Genomic DNA, 14,930 nt, shown 5'->3' with positions numbered 1-14,930 from the left:
GCTGTTTTATAAGTGAACACATGGACAATTTTGCGACAGGTAGGTGTCAGTTTACGGCTCTCCCCATTCATTTGTATGGAATCTGCAAACTGTGCCTTCATGTCGTAACATGCTAGTTGATCATTATGCTCTCTCCTATGGTAAAATTGCAGAGGTTGTTATCTCGGTTATTTGGCCAGGCATAAATCTAATTTATCCATCAACTCATAGTTATGCTACATTAGTTACAGTAGGTCTGCTGGAACCAGAAACACTTCTCATATTTTATAACTCTGCAATAAATTGAATGGCATCTACACTAATATTACCCTATTTGTTTCCCTGTCTCAACCTCGGGATTCATATCTCGGGATCCATGCCTGCATCACTTTGGTCTAATGATGGACTACACTCCTAAAATGGAATACATAGACTATCAGTTAATTGCCGACAAAAGCCTTCATCAGCCAAATAACAAAGGACAATGCATCTATATGAACTTCTGCAGTTAATCCAGGATGGACCTCAAAGACTTTAGTCATTAATCTTACAGTTTGTACAAAATCTTGTTGTTTAAACACTGGCCCTTAACACTTACTTGGTTTACTCATTTTAAACGATCACTTGCACTACACATAAATGACCAATTTTGGCATTATATTCATGCTTTTTAGTCAGAGGGGAACTGGCCCCCACAGTGAGTCTGGTTTCTCCCAAGGTTATTTTTCTCCATTAACCTACATCTTATGGAGTTTTGTGTTCCTTGCCACAGTCACCTTCGGCTTGCTCACAGGGGTTTTAAATACAATTATTATTTATTTATTTTTAGACACAACTTTTATAAAAATGCACAATGACTCTAAGACTTTATAGATATTACAGCTTAATTTTCTGTTAAAGCATGATTTTCTGTAAAGGTGCTTTGAAACAATGTGTTGTGAAAAGCACTATACAAATAAAATGGCTTGACTCGGTATAGAAGATCTCTGGGCAGACCAGCTGAAAGGTGCTTTGCACTACCTACCATCCTGGGGTAAAACTGCTAACATTTATTTGTATTGAAAACAGTTATTAATAGTTCTGCTGTCAATATCAAAAGGTCATTGTGACATACTGGCAATCAGTAAAAACCATGAGAGCATCACACACCACAGAGATACATTCCAAAATAAGAAAAATATATCTATTACAAGCTCTAAAACTGCTCCAGTGAGAAATCATTACTATCTATGACTTGTTTACTGTCTTTGGCATCTTGTTGTAACACAAATCATGAATTAAGCAAATGCGTAAAGACGCGGTGCCGTTATTGAAGGTTAAACAGTTACATCTGTGATTAGTGGTATTGTGACTAATATTAATCTGATTTAAACTGGGATCCTCACAGAATAGCACTGAGATGAGTGACTGATGAGATATTGAGAGCACGTGCAGAGCACGCATGTTTGATTGACACAGAGAGCACTCGTGTTGAAGGCTGTGAAGCTAAAAGCGGTCATGATTGCGCAAACAGTCTTTATAGCTCAACACAACATCTGATTGTCACGACTCACGTCATGTATCATGTATTTGCATGTTTATTTGTTGTTTAATTCGTTTTTATACCTGTTAGCAGCCTCTTTATCCTCTTCAGTGAGTCAGAATTACTACCGTAACGACTCTAGAAAATGGGCAGCTTAATATTCATACACATGTAATTCTTACACATTTTTAAAAACAAACCAGCATATTCATCTGAATTGCAGCATGTATGAAAGTTTAAATTCGTGACTGCTTAGAATTGCCAACAACCCTCCAGAGGCCATACTTTCATGCATCAAGGGCTGAGAAAGCACTCATTCATTAGAGTAGCAGTGTATGTGTGATTCCCTGCGTGCTGCAAAAAAGATCGGCCCTAAATCTAGGCACGATTGGCCGATCGCCAATCACGGATTTAAGACTAACAGAATTCAACATTAGCCAATACAGGAATATTTACTGAAAACAATTGAATGAATTTGCAGTGCAGGAACAAGAGCGAACCTACTGATATAGCCTGTCCTAAACAGAATTCACTGAGTAAAATAAACCTGCACTTAATCCCACACAAATAGAACACTACAGACCAGTCTCTCTCATCCCATTCATGGCAAAAACACTTGAAAGGGGAGTTTTCAATCAAATCTCTGCCTATCTCTCACAGAACAAGCTGCTGGATGACAATCAGTCAGGCTTTAAAAGTGGACACTCCACCGAGACTGCCCTGCTGTCTGTCACTGAGTCGCTGAGACGGGCGAAAGCTGAATCCAGATCATCAGTCCTGATTCTGCTGGACCTTTCTGCAGCCTTTGACACAGTCAACCATCAGATCTTACTATCTACCCTCTCCTCACTGGGCATCACAGGAACTGTGCTTGACTGGTTTAATTCCTATCTCTCAGGTAGGTCCTTCAAGGTAGCCTGGAGAGGTGAGGTATCCAAGCCACATCAGCTACTTACTGGGGTACCTCAGGGATCAGTGCTTGGGCCACTTCTCTTCTCTATATACACAACAACACTGGGACCCATCATTCAGGCACATGGTTTCTCTTACCACTGCTACGCTGATGACATGCAACTCTACTTGTCTTTCAAGCCCAACGACACCACAATGACTGCTCGAATTTCTGCCTGCCTGGCGGACATCTCGGCCTGGATGAAGGAGCACCACCTGCAACTCAACCCAGCCAAGACTGAACTCCTTGTCTTTCCAGCCAACCCTGCTGTTGAACACAACATCACTGTGCAGCTGGGTGCAACTACAGTAACGCCTTCCAAATCGGTCAGAAATCTAGGGGTAACCATCGACAACAGACTAAATTTCACAGACCACATCTCAAAGACCGCAAGATCATGTAGATTTCCACTCTACAATATCAGGAAGATAAGACCCTTCCTCTCTGAACATGCCACACAATTGCTTGTCCAGTCACTTGTCATAACTAGACTGGATTACTGTAACGCTCTCATTGCAGGCCTCCCTGCATGTGCAATTAGACCCCTCCAAATGATCCAGAATGCAGCAGCACGTCTGGTCTTTAATGAACCAAAGAGAGCACGTTACACCACTCCTTGTCTCTCTCCACTGTCTGCCGGTTGATGCACGTATCAAATTCAAGGCTCTGATGCTGGCACACAGAACAGTCACTGGGTCTGCTTCAGCATACCTAAAATCATTTATACAGAGCTACGTGCCCACTAGAAGCCTGCGGTCGGCTAAGGAATGCCGCCTTGTTGTACCAACACAAAGAGGCAAAAAACACTTTCCCGGACTTTCAGCTTCATCGTACCACGTTGGTGGAACGTCCTTCCCAACTCCATCCGTGAAGCTGACTCACTCTCTGTCTTCAAAAAATGACTAAAAACACATCTTTTCCATGAACACTTAAACACTCATAAAAAAAAATAAAATAAAAAAAAAAAACATTCTGTTGCACTTTATTCTGTTTTGAATACTATTATGATGCTAGTGATACTTTGTAATACAGCACTTTTCATACCACTGTCTCCTAAGATGATTTGCTTATGTTTTCCTCTTTTGTAAGTCGCTTTGGATAAAAGCGTCTGCCAAATGAATAAATGTACAAAGTTACCCAACCTATAACCTACCTACACTCACACGCATATCTACTTGCAGGCACATTTCCGACCACATTTAAGCAGGCTTGATCAACTCCACTGATAAAAAACTTGCACTAAACCCCACACAAGTACAAAATTACAGACCAGTCTCTCTTCTCTCATTTGTGCGAAAACACCCGAAAGGGTAGTTTTCAATCAGATCTCTGCCTTTCACAGAACAAGCTGCTACATGACAATCAGTCAGGCTTAAAAAGTAACCATTCCACAGAGACTGCCCTGCTGTCACTAAATCCCTGAGACAGGGGAGAGCTGGCTTCAGATCATCTGTCCTAATTTTGCTGGACCAATCAGCCTTTGACACGATCAACCATCAGATCCTCCTGTCCACCCTCTCTACTCTGGGCATCACAGAAACTGTGCTTGGCTGGTTCAAGTCCTATCTCTCAAGTAGGTCTATCAAGATAACCTGGGGAGGTGAGGTGTCCAAGTCACATCAGCTACTTTACTGGGGTACGTCAGGGCTCAATGGTTGGACCACTTCTCATCTCTATATACACAACATCTTTGTGACCCTTCATTCAAGCACCTGGGTTCTCTTACCACTGCTATGCCGATGACACACAGCTCTACTTGTCTTTCCAGCCCAGTGACCCCACGGTGATGGCTCAAATCTCTGCCTGTCTGGCAGACATCTTGGCCTGGATGAAGGAACACCACCTTCAGCTAAACCCAGCGAAGATTGAGCTCCTTGTCTTTCCAGCCAACCCAACTGTTGAGCACAAAATCACCATTCAGCTGGGTTCATCTACAATAACACCATCCAACACAGTCAGAAATCTAGGGGTAACCATCAACACCCAACTAAATTTCACCGACCGCTTCTGAAAAACAGCCCTATCATGTAGATTTGCACACTACAACATCAGGAAGACCCTTCCTTTTTGAACATGCCACACACCTCCTTGTTCAGTCACTTGTCATATCGTGCCTTCCTGCATTCACAATTGGGCCTCTGCAAATGATCCAGAATGCAGCAGCACATCTGGTCTTCAATGAACCCAAGAGAGTGTATGTTATACCCCACCTTGTCTCTCTACACTGGCTGCTGGTTGCTGCATTTATTAAGTTCAGTGCTCTGATTCTGGCAAACAGAACAGTCACTGGGTCTGCTCAAGCTTACCTACAATCATTCCTGCAGAACTATGTTCCCACTAGAAGTCTGCGGTCTGCAAATGAGAGGTGCCTCATCTTAACAACACAAAGAGGCACCAAATCACTTTCCCGGACTTTCAGCTTCACTGTACCCCGATGGGAATGACCTTCCAAACTCCAACAGAGAAGCAGACTCCCTCTCTGTCTTAAAAAAAAAAAAAAACAGCTAAAGACACAATTGTTTCGTGCGCACTTGACCAAACATTTGGAAAAAAAAAAAAAAAACAACTAAAATCTTGTTGTACTCTAATCTCTTTGTTGGATAGTACTTTTCTGATACAGCTGAAACTTTGTAATGCAGCACATTTCATACTACAGTCTTCTTAAGATGAATTGCTTATGTTGTATCCTTCCTCATATTGTAAGTCACTTTGGATAAAAGCATCAGCCAAACGAATCAACATATATGTAACTGGTAGGGTAAAAAAATAATGTGGAACAATTGCATACTATGCCTACAATAGCAATTTCCTACTTGCTCGTACCATGCAATTGTTTTTTTTTTTTTTTTTTTACACGTGAACGCGGTCCAGAGAAAGACGGGACCTGAGGTGGTTAATTCATGCACTTTAAAAGCCCGCTCAGCTGGAACAGAAGCGGACAAACATAAATAGTGCCTTGTAAATCTATCTTCCCGCACCACCACCTAAGTGGATATATTCCCAAACTTGGACATTTGTTTGCGTGCAACGCGAGTAAAAGCAAGCCAGGTCTGAGGGGCGAGCAAAACGGCAGAGGGGAACCAAAACAACGAGCGCGTTTACGTGCACAGCAATACGTGGGTTACTAACAAAAATCTGTTTATTCAAGTCATTTATTCTGACAACATAAGAAAACTGCATTTACATTACACTTTTAATAATCACATTATTCTCTGTTTTTGACGTCAAACCGTGAAGAGGCATGCATGCAACAAGGGGTTGTGTTAACCGAAAATTGTACACTCAATACATTGTATTTAATAAATGTAAATTCAAATTCAACTTTTTGGCAAGCATGAGTCTGATTAAACAGATGTTCTATTTAATAATTCACAAAGTTGGGAAACTTATGTTACTGATGTTTCTGGATGAGGGTGGCAGAGCTCTGGTGATATCTTTTGCCTAAGCACATACAGTGCGTGCAGAAAGCAAGCAGGCGGGCGAGAGAGGTTTTTTTTTTATTTTGAAAGGCAGAATAATCATGTAAGGACACGTAACATAAAAACTGGTGCGCAGTTTAAAATACACCGAATGTATGAGTCCTAACTGTGCAATTAAGTCAATATGAAGAAAGCCAAATCCTGGACACTTATAGCCAATTTTGAAATCCCAGCTGAATGCTTTTTTTCAGGACCAAAAATGGTCACAATACAAGAACAAAAAGAAAAAAAATGTATCACCATTTCTACCAATTATTACTTGCATTTAATCTTTGTACAAACATGACATTTAGACTTTAGAATTCTCTGTTATAACCTGTTGTAGATAATCTGATGTGCTTGCATCTCATCTCTGTCTTGTTGATATCAAGTTGATATCAAACAGACTGAAGTTTTATAAAGTCTTGTGCCTGAGTGTAAGCGCTTTTTCAAATTTTCCGACCAGACGGTTATTTCCTTTTAAGCTGCATGTTTAAAAATCGTGTTTTTTTTGCACAGCGGTTGATTGACAGGTAGATCATCCACATCTATTATACATTTTATACTGTATATGCCATTATAATGGATGCTATGCCCCTGAATGAAGCCTTGGTGTTAATTAGATGAAAACAACTATGACAGAAAATATAGACCACGATGGAAATTTTAAAACTCAGTCTGTCAGTGATGGATAAAAAAAAATCTAGCGCAACATCTGCGTGCAACATGTGCCATTGGATAAGCCGGTAAGAAAGCTGGTTAAGGTGTTTACATGGCACAAGAAATAGGTGTAATGGGCAAAAATCTACCCATGTTGACCAGGTTATTCATAAGCCATTTATGGACTTTACAACGATAAAGGAATGCGGTTTATTGTGTTTACATGACCACACACGTTGTCGGCTTATTAAGCATAATCGTGTAAGAACGTGCATGTAAACCAGTGTTTCTAATTTTGTTCGGGCCACGCCCCGCTTTGAAGCAAGAACAACTTTTGCCCCCCCCACCCCCAAATAATCTAATCCAAAAATAATTGTTTTTACTGAAAAAAAAAAAAAAATGCTTTTAAAAGATTAACATAAATATTCTTTCATCTTCATTTGGCAAAAAAGGTTTTATTTAAAAATTACAATAAAACATTTATGAAAAGTTTCACTTCACTCCATGCTTGGCCTCTCAGAAAACCAAATCCTCCATTCATCTGCATTTTAACTATCAGAAAATGTTATATATCATTGGAGACAATTTTACTCTCAAATACTTATTTTTTAATAAAAACTGATAATTACAAGATTTATACCTATGAATGGAGATAAGCTTCAGCAGTCTCTCTAACGTTTTTTTTTTTTTTAAATCCTCATCCAGTAATAATAAATGACTGTGATTGTCGCAACCTAGCCAGCGCTGAAAATTAACAAGTATCTTGTGTCAGCGGCATCTACGCTGTAAACTTTCTATGTGACTCAGAAGAACGAGTAGTCTCAGAGAGCGATTCGTTCGTTTTGTATTGGACGTGCATGCGCATTGCGCAACCTCCGTTCGTTTGTTAGGTGAAAACCGCATAGGAGCTATACAGGAAACAGAAATGAATAGTTCACCTTTCAACTCTTTGCCTGTCTCATGTGGAAGGCTGCGTCCTCCGGAGGTCGTATTTGTCTGCTGCATATGTCATCAAGGCTCGTTTCAGAAAAGCGAGTAGGACACTTCGAATGCAGCCTTCGAATGCGACCTTCTTTCATGGGAATACGGAGGATGCAAGAGGTGTATCCTTCGTGGGCACTCACAACCCACAATTCTTTGCTTCAACAGAAATGTCTAAAAAAAAAAAAATTACGCCAATTTACCCGTAAATATGATGTTCAAATGCAAGTAAGGTTAATTCCCAAGTTGAAGTACCTCAGTAGATGGGTGCAGAGTATATAATATGTGTAATTATATTAATATATAATTAAAATAAAGTATTAGACTAAAAGTGCACCTGTAAAATCTATTTTCTTTTCACATCATTTTAACTCTCCTAAAATGTACCTCATACATTTCCTTCTAAAGGGACTTTGTTCCCTTCTCACTCAAAACGCTCCCGCTTGTTAAAGAGTGGCGTGCTGTCATAGCAACCATGTTCCGTTCCATTTCCGTTTGTCCTACGAGGACTGTCTCGTTTAAACGAGGCTTGTTTAAAGGATGACGCTCAGTACACTATAGCCTTCAAAGGACGCGTCCTACCTAGCACGCGGCCTTCGAAACGACACAGCTTTTTGGTCTGAGTCATTAGTTCTTTTGAGTTCTGAAAGAGAAATTATTAGTTCACCTCTCGAGAATTCTTGTCCGAGTCTTTCGTTCTTTTGTCACGTGACACCTGTATACGCTATGCATTGCTCACACAGGAAACATAAATTATTAGTTCACTTCTCGAGTCTTCTGGTCCGAGTCATTCGTTCTTTTGTCACGTGACTGCTGTATAAGCTATGCACATACGGCGGTCACGTGACAAAAGAACGAACGACTCAGACAAGAAGATTCCAGAGGTGAACTAATCATTTCTGTTTCTCATAATTTGTCCTTGGCTGCATTATACATTTTTCCTTATTGGGACTATAATCAAATTTTGCATAAGTAGACGTGTTGGGGGGGATTTGGCTATTGAAAATGTAACATTTTAATTGAATTCTTCTCAAATGAACGAAATGAACAAAATGACGAATAAAGATTAGTTAATTCTGCTGAACGAGACTCAAAGATTCAAGTCAGTAAAATGATCTGATCTTCCCATCACTACAAGAGTGACCTTGTTTACATGAGCACACCTGACATCAATGCTTTGGGCTGTCAAGAGCTGCACATGCAGGATGCGCTGCGGTGCCAGGCACAAGTTTAAACAAGGCAGGAGAAAAGGCAGAGGAAAAGAAATTGCGCACATAGGTTCTTATGTGTATTTTCACTATTTTTGTTGAATGTGTGAAAGTGAACGAGATTTGAGGATGGTTCAGCCTTCCGCACCCCCCTTGCAATACCTCCGCACCCCACACTTTGAGAACCACTGATGTAAACGCACTCAGTGTTTTTAATTTTGCAAGTTACCTTTCACATTTTAGTCAAATATTTTACCAATAGTTTGTATTCCATAATTGTTTTACCATTTAAATTTAGCTGAAAAGCCTACAATGGGCTGTTTATTGGTATGTTCCATTGTGACAAAGTCCAATATCTTTTTAAAGTCTGCTTGTGTAAGTCAATTTGACCTACAACGTTCACTTTTCTTTTCTCACTGTCATCACTTAAGATAAAAGATTTAATATGCTCATCTGACTGATGAGCTCTTGCAATAAATACTTTCATGTTGTCAGTTAAAATGATATTGCAATACACATGAAATTAGAAGCACACTGCCTAATTTTTAATAATGGAGGACAATTGCAAAATGCATTTTCAGTACTTTAGTACCTTTCCAGTACCTGCTCTTTATCAGAGACTTTTTATTTTTGGAAACTTTTACTCAACTACATTTCCAAAGCACAGGTTTCAAGTTAGCAGCTCTCTGACTTGAATAAGCCAAAAAATGGCAGTACTATGATCCTCAGAGCTCGAGTATATGGAGGATTTGCCCAATGAAGTTAGTTATGGTACTATAATAGCTAAATGCAGCTCATTAGAGGAATACATTACATCCATGAGATAAACAACTTTAGTACTGATAACTGTAAATGGAAATCATTTCATCAGGGTATTTGTATTTTTACACTAGAACAGGATTTGTGTAATTCTTCCACCATATATTTTCATGCAACTTTTAGGGAATATTTATAATAAGTACACATATTATTAGGCATGTCGTAGGCTACAAAATAAAGGCTGGAGGCTGGATGTGGCACGTATAAGAGTACCAGGGCTTTCAGCATTTGCCAGCTCATGCATTTGATTTAGTTACTGTTTACTATTTGAAAATCATAGCTTGTTTTAACAACAATTTAATAATAAAAAGGCATTTGTTCTGACCAGTCCTGCGTGGGCCACAGTTTGCAGCTCCAGCTGAACGACTCGTTCCTGTCCCTTCTCTCCTGGTGTGGCCGTCATCGGAGCTCTGTTTTCATTGGACAAGAAGAAGCGGTTCCCCTTGCCTCCTGCTCCTCCATATGCAGCAGTATACAATAGGCCGTGCTGCGAGAGGTCTGCCACTATTCCCCCCTCCTCCTTCACTATTGTCCCTATAGGAACCTGCGTTAAAATGCATTAGATACACGTGACTTTATGAGAATCTTAATGGCACATTTAGCCATGTTCACATACAAGACGACGATCTGAACTGTTTGAAACTCACAGAGATGTAGGTGGGACTGCCATTGCGTCCATAGCAGTTTTTGCTGCTTCCTCCCTCTCCTTTTTTCCCATAATACACTGCTGACAATGAAGACAGTGATTTTACCTTCTGGTCCACTGCAAACAAGAATGACGTGAATTAGTTTGTAAATGCAGTTAGGGCAGTGGTGTGTGCTGGACATTAGAAATGAGGAGAAAGAGTGTCATCTCAGTTCCATTTGACGTTTACATAGTTTTCAGCCAAAACCCATACAGAAATCTGATATATCACAATTAGTACTGTCAGTCAATTAAAAATTTTTTTAATCGCTATTAAACGCATATTTTTGCAGTTAATCATGATAAATCACAGATTTTAAAGGTGCTGAAATTTGACACCATATATACTTCTTTTCCTGTTAAAATGCATTTATTTCCATCTCAGGAAGGAAAACAAAACAATACGTAACAATATAATGCTTTATTAACATTTTCCAAACAAAGCCTTCCACAGTATAAAGATAGAAATTAGAGATGAGACAATATCGAATTTCGATATCTCACGAACCAAAAAAAATTACGAACCATATCAAGGCAAAAATCTATATTTCGAAATTTGAAACACTGTTTTCTGTCCATATGATCATAAATGAAATGATCCGTCAAACATCATATCACTTAATTTGACCCCTACTGCACTTTTCACACAAGGTCTTTGAAATGCCTAAAAATAGCTTTTAGAAATTTAAGTACTGGAATACCTGGAAAATCGCCTTGTTTTGTTGAAAAGTGCTTGAGATTAAAAGGGATAATTTCTTCCAAGTAATATTTAGGCCAATCCATCAAAGATGAGATCCCAAGGGGGCCTGAGTAGCTCAGCGAGTAAAGATGCTGACTACCACCCCTGGAGTCACGAGTTCAAATCCAGAGCGTGCTGGTCTCCTCAGCAACAAAACTGGCCCGGTCACTAGGGAGGATAGAGTCACATGGGGTAACCTCCTCGTGGTTGCTATAATGTGGTTCGCTCTCGGTGGGGCGCGTGGTGAGTTGTGCGTGGATACTGCGGAGAGTAGCGTGAAGCCTTCACGCGCTATGTCTCCACGGTAACGTGCTCAACAAGCCAAGTGATAAGATGCATGGATTGACGGTCTCAGATGCGGAGGCAACTGAGATTCGTCCTCCGCCACCCAGATTGAGGCGAGTCACTACGCCACCACGAGGACTTAGAGCGCATTGGGAATTGGGCTTTCCAATTTGGGGAGAAAAAGGGGAGAAAAAAAAATAAAATAAATACAATGTCCCCCAAAATTGAATCACATTTATAATTTGCAAAATATGATTTATGCCTTATGTAATCCCATATATGCACTTTACAGATATAAATTCATAAATATATCATATTAACCTCAGCTGTCCTGCCATTTACACACGTGCTTTTAAGCCAAGAGTTCTGTGGAGGAGATGATGGGTTTTCGGTCACCCGTTTAGTCATGCTCTCATGCAACTTTTGCCCATGTGTAGTGTTTTCACAAGAAGGATCAAAGATTATTCACTGAGTTAAAGATTTGATTATTGGCTGAGAGAACAGACTTGCTACCAAATCGGTTGTGATGTGTAATATACAGTAGGTAGATATTAGGCCTAATATGTGAATTAACAATGTGTATATAACATGAAATCATACAACCCAAACAAGACCAACACTGACTGATATACAAAGAACAAAAACAAAAATACCTGTATGGTCCAGAAATGAGACATGTAACAGGTGTTTTATAAGGATGATATAAAGTAGACTGTTTCAAATATTTATCTTCACCCTGCAGCTGAACAGCTCTGATAATAATAGCCTAATAGCCATAGTGATCTTGCTTCTTTTCATATCAAATGCCATTATCATGTCGAATTAATGTTTATGTTTTGAAACATTACCTAATAAAATGTATACTTACATTTTGGATACTGAGCAGCTTGTGATTTCCAGACACGTGTATAACTGGGGTTTAACAAAGTTTATTACGTCTCATTCGGCACTTCATCTCTAAAGGCGAATTAATGAGAGAAAATGTGTTTGTTTTTTTTACAGTGGGAATAAAACTAGCGCTCTGTCCCTTTACGAGAGCGCATGCATGTTAAACAGTCTATGCTGCACAGAGAGAGAGATGATGATGATGAGACGTGCACAGAGAGACATGGATTTTCAGTCCTATAGAAAGAAACTGTTAATTTCTTGTGTTCCAATGTGTGGATTACTAATTTTCACCAACATGTAAAAACGGAAAATGTGGGGATTTAGCGCACTGTGAACGCGGAATGTGCGGGGATACTTAAAATGTTGCACAAGACGTTAAATCCCACTACGAAATTCATTAAGTGGGGTTTTTTCCTGCTATTTTCTACACATTGGTAATAGCTGCTGCTAAGACACTTGGAAAAGAGCGAGGACAGTGCTAGGAGAGTGCGTTCGGTGTCTGCACGATCTTGTGCATGCACGCGACTGTGCCTTGGCGCGTCCAGTATATTATGCATTTGCGCGTCTTTGCAAGATAAATATACTCGCACTCGCTCCACGGTTAGAAGACTTTGTTCGCTCTGTGTAAATTTTTTTGCTCTCTCGCTTGTTGTTTGCATGCACTAATGTTATAAATGCAGCACTGGCCCGATCGGGCAAGTGACAGTTCTAGCAACTGGCCCGAATCTTCTCACACTGAGAAATGGCCCGGGCACTCCTTATTGTCGAGCCCTGCCACCCCATAACTTCCCAAAATGTTCAGCTTCCTGCGAGGAAAGATGTGTTTCTTGAAGAAACACTTTATCATATTTCTTACATTTAAGAAGAGAAATAACCTTCCTTCTTTTCACATTCCACGTCGAGAGAGACAATCCACTCACATTAACATTCCAACATTAGTTCAACAATTAAAGCCCAAACTTCCCACTGAACCAAACAAACAGAAAAAAGAAAAACATGCGCATTAACCCCGCGCACGACAGCGCCAGCTGGCGTCCATCCTTCTAAACTCAAGCAGTCCATGTACGCCTACGAGAGCCCCCGTGACAACTTTGCCATCGGATTGCTCAAGTCCGGTGTTTCTATACAAATTTGTGAGACAGAATTACATAACAGAAGATAATCTATAAAGCAAACTCCAGCCAATAGGCGGAATAAACACAAAGAACGTGTAGATTCATCCACATAACAAACTCCAGCTGCTAGCAGAACCAGCAAAAAACAACAAAAAAAACATTAAAAATTACCTAATCACTCCAATGTCTTGCAAGAAGTACTCCACAAAACAAACTCCAACCAATAGGAGGCATAAGCACAAAGAACGTCCAGATTCATCCACAACACTGTCCTGAAGGAGTGTTACTACACAGAACAAACTCCAGCCACTAGGCGGAACCAGCACAAAAAGAAACCCTTCTCAACACTCCCTAACATTCACCGCGATGAAATCACTGCGATGAAATCAACATTTATATTCATTTTTATCTATTATTTTAAGTAGAATTAAAAGGAAATATTAAGAGTGGAAACAGGAAATTGGATGGGAAAAAGAGGGGGATAAAACATGGATTCACACCCCAGTTGTTAGGACAACACTACACATTCATACACCGTCTTTACACCCCACGCCACTGCAGCGACATCTATTGGTTAGTTTGTTGTTTATTTCTGTGGTTCCACCAGACCAGTGTTTCCCAACCTTTTTTACGACTAAAAAATTCTACGGCACACCACTATCCCACATAGGCTAACCATCGTCAATATTTTCCCTTTTCAACCCTGTGTGAGGTCACAGGAGGTAAGAGCGCTAAATGGGTAATGAAAAAACAACAAATTTGCTTCTTTTATAATTTGTAGATTTGTTCTTGCAATGCCACAACAAATTACAGGGATGCAAACTCATGAGGGGTGAAAAAGGTAAGACAATCACTGGTTCACGAACATTGTTTCTGGGGATATTTTTTTTTAAAGAATAAGCTAAAAGCACCAGTTCCAGCTATTTTAGTGATTCAAGTTTATTCAAGTTTACAACTGTGCAGAATTAGCTGCAAAATAAAGAGTATTTTGGTGAGTCTTGCTTCTGTTTCACAAATTTGTTCAATTTTATGAAATGATTAGTTCAGTGACCCCTTCTGGAAATGTCACTAGGTGGCGACAAATGAGTGTCTTATGTGCTATGAGTGAGTCAGTGAATCATTTCGAGTCATTCATGACCGAAATCTACCAAGAGACTTTACAGTGTTTAAGCATTAAAAGAACAAAGCAGATCTATAGTCTTCCTTCAGTCTGAGCATTATTTTTCATCCAAAAAGACAACAATAATAGTCTAATAATAGTGAGTTTCAATAACGTCCTTATCTACTGACGTCAGTATAATCAGATTGGCTAAAAGAAGATACTCTGAGAAGCTGAAAAACAAGTTTTCAGCTAATGACCCTGCATCAGTGTGGAGTGGCATGAAACAACTTATGAATTACAAGACTCCTGCCCCCAACCCTGTGGTGGACCAACAACTGGCTGACAACCTGAATGTGTTCTACTGTAGATTTGAAAGGCCCAATCTCACACCCCACACCCACTCTGACCTTCACTTCACACAAACATCAAGACCTCCTGCAACCCCCCTCCTCCTACTCAGCCTGCACTTAAGATCTGTGAAGATGATGTGAGCCGCGTCTTTCGACAACAAAGGATAAGGAAAGCACAGGGCCCAGA

The 14,930-nt window shown here is 40.0% G+C and overlaps 1 protein-coding gene across 4 annotated transcripts in view; it reads right to left on the bottom strand.

Moving 5' to 3' along the window:
• The window catches only part of mtg2 (mitochondrial ribosome-associated GTPase 2), a 67,991-nt gene that overhangs the window by 26,343 nt on the left and 26,718 nt on the right, over nt 1–14,930 (bottom strand). For 2 of the 4 annotated variants that reach the window (XM_051660451.1, XM_051660454.1), the window contains 2 exons: nt 10,227–10,342; nt 9,905–10,123 (listed from right to left, as the gene is read on the bottom strand). In XM_051660451.1, coding sequence (XP_051516411.1) covers nt 9,905–10,123; nt 10,227–10,342 — 335 coding nt within the window. Of the gene's footprint in view, nt 1–9,904; nt 10,124–10,226; nt 10,343–10,965; nt 11,450–11,609; nt 12,123–12,156; nt 12,246–14,930 lie in introns of those variants that run through there. The other 2 variants (XM_051660453.1, XM_051660452.1) reach the window with 2 other exon arrangements.

This window comes from Myxocyprinus asiaticus, chromosome 28 (genome assembly GCF_019703515.2).
Source record: "Myxocyprinus asiaticus isolate MX2 ecotype Aquarium Trade chromosome 28, UBuf_Myxa_2, whole genome shotgun sequence".
NCBI lineage: Eukaryota > Metazoa > Chordata > Actinopteri > Cypriniformes > Catostomidae > Myxocyprinus > Myxocyprinus asiaticus.
Note: the sequence above shows the minus strand (reverse complement) of the source record. Positions and strands in the feature narration are given on the sequence as shown.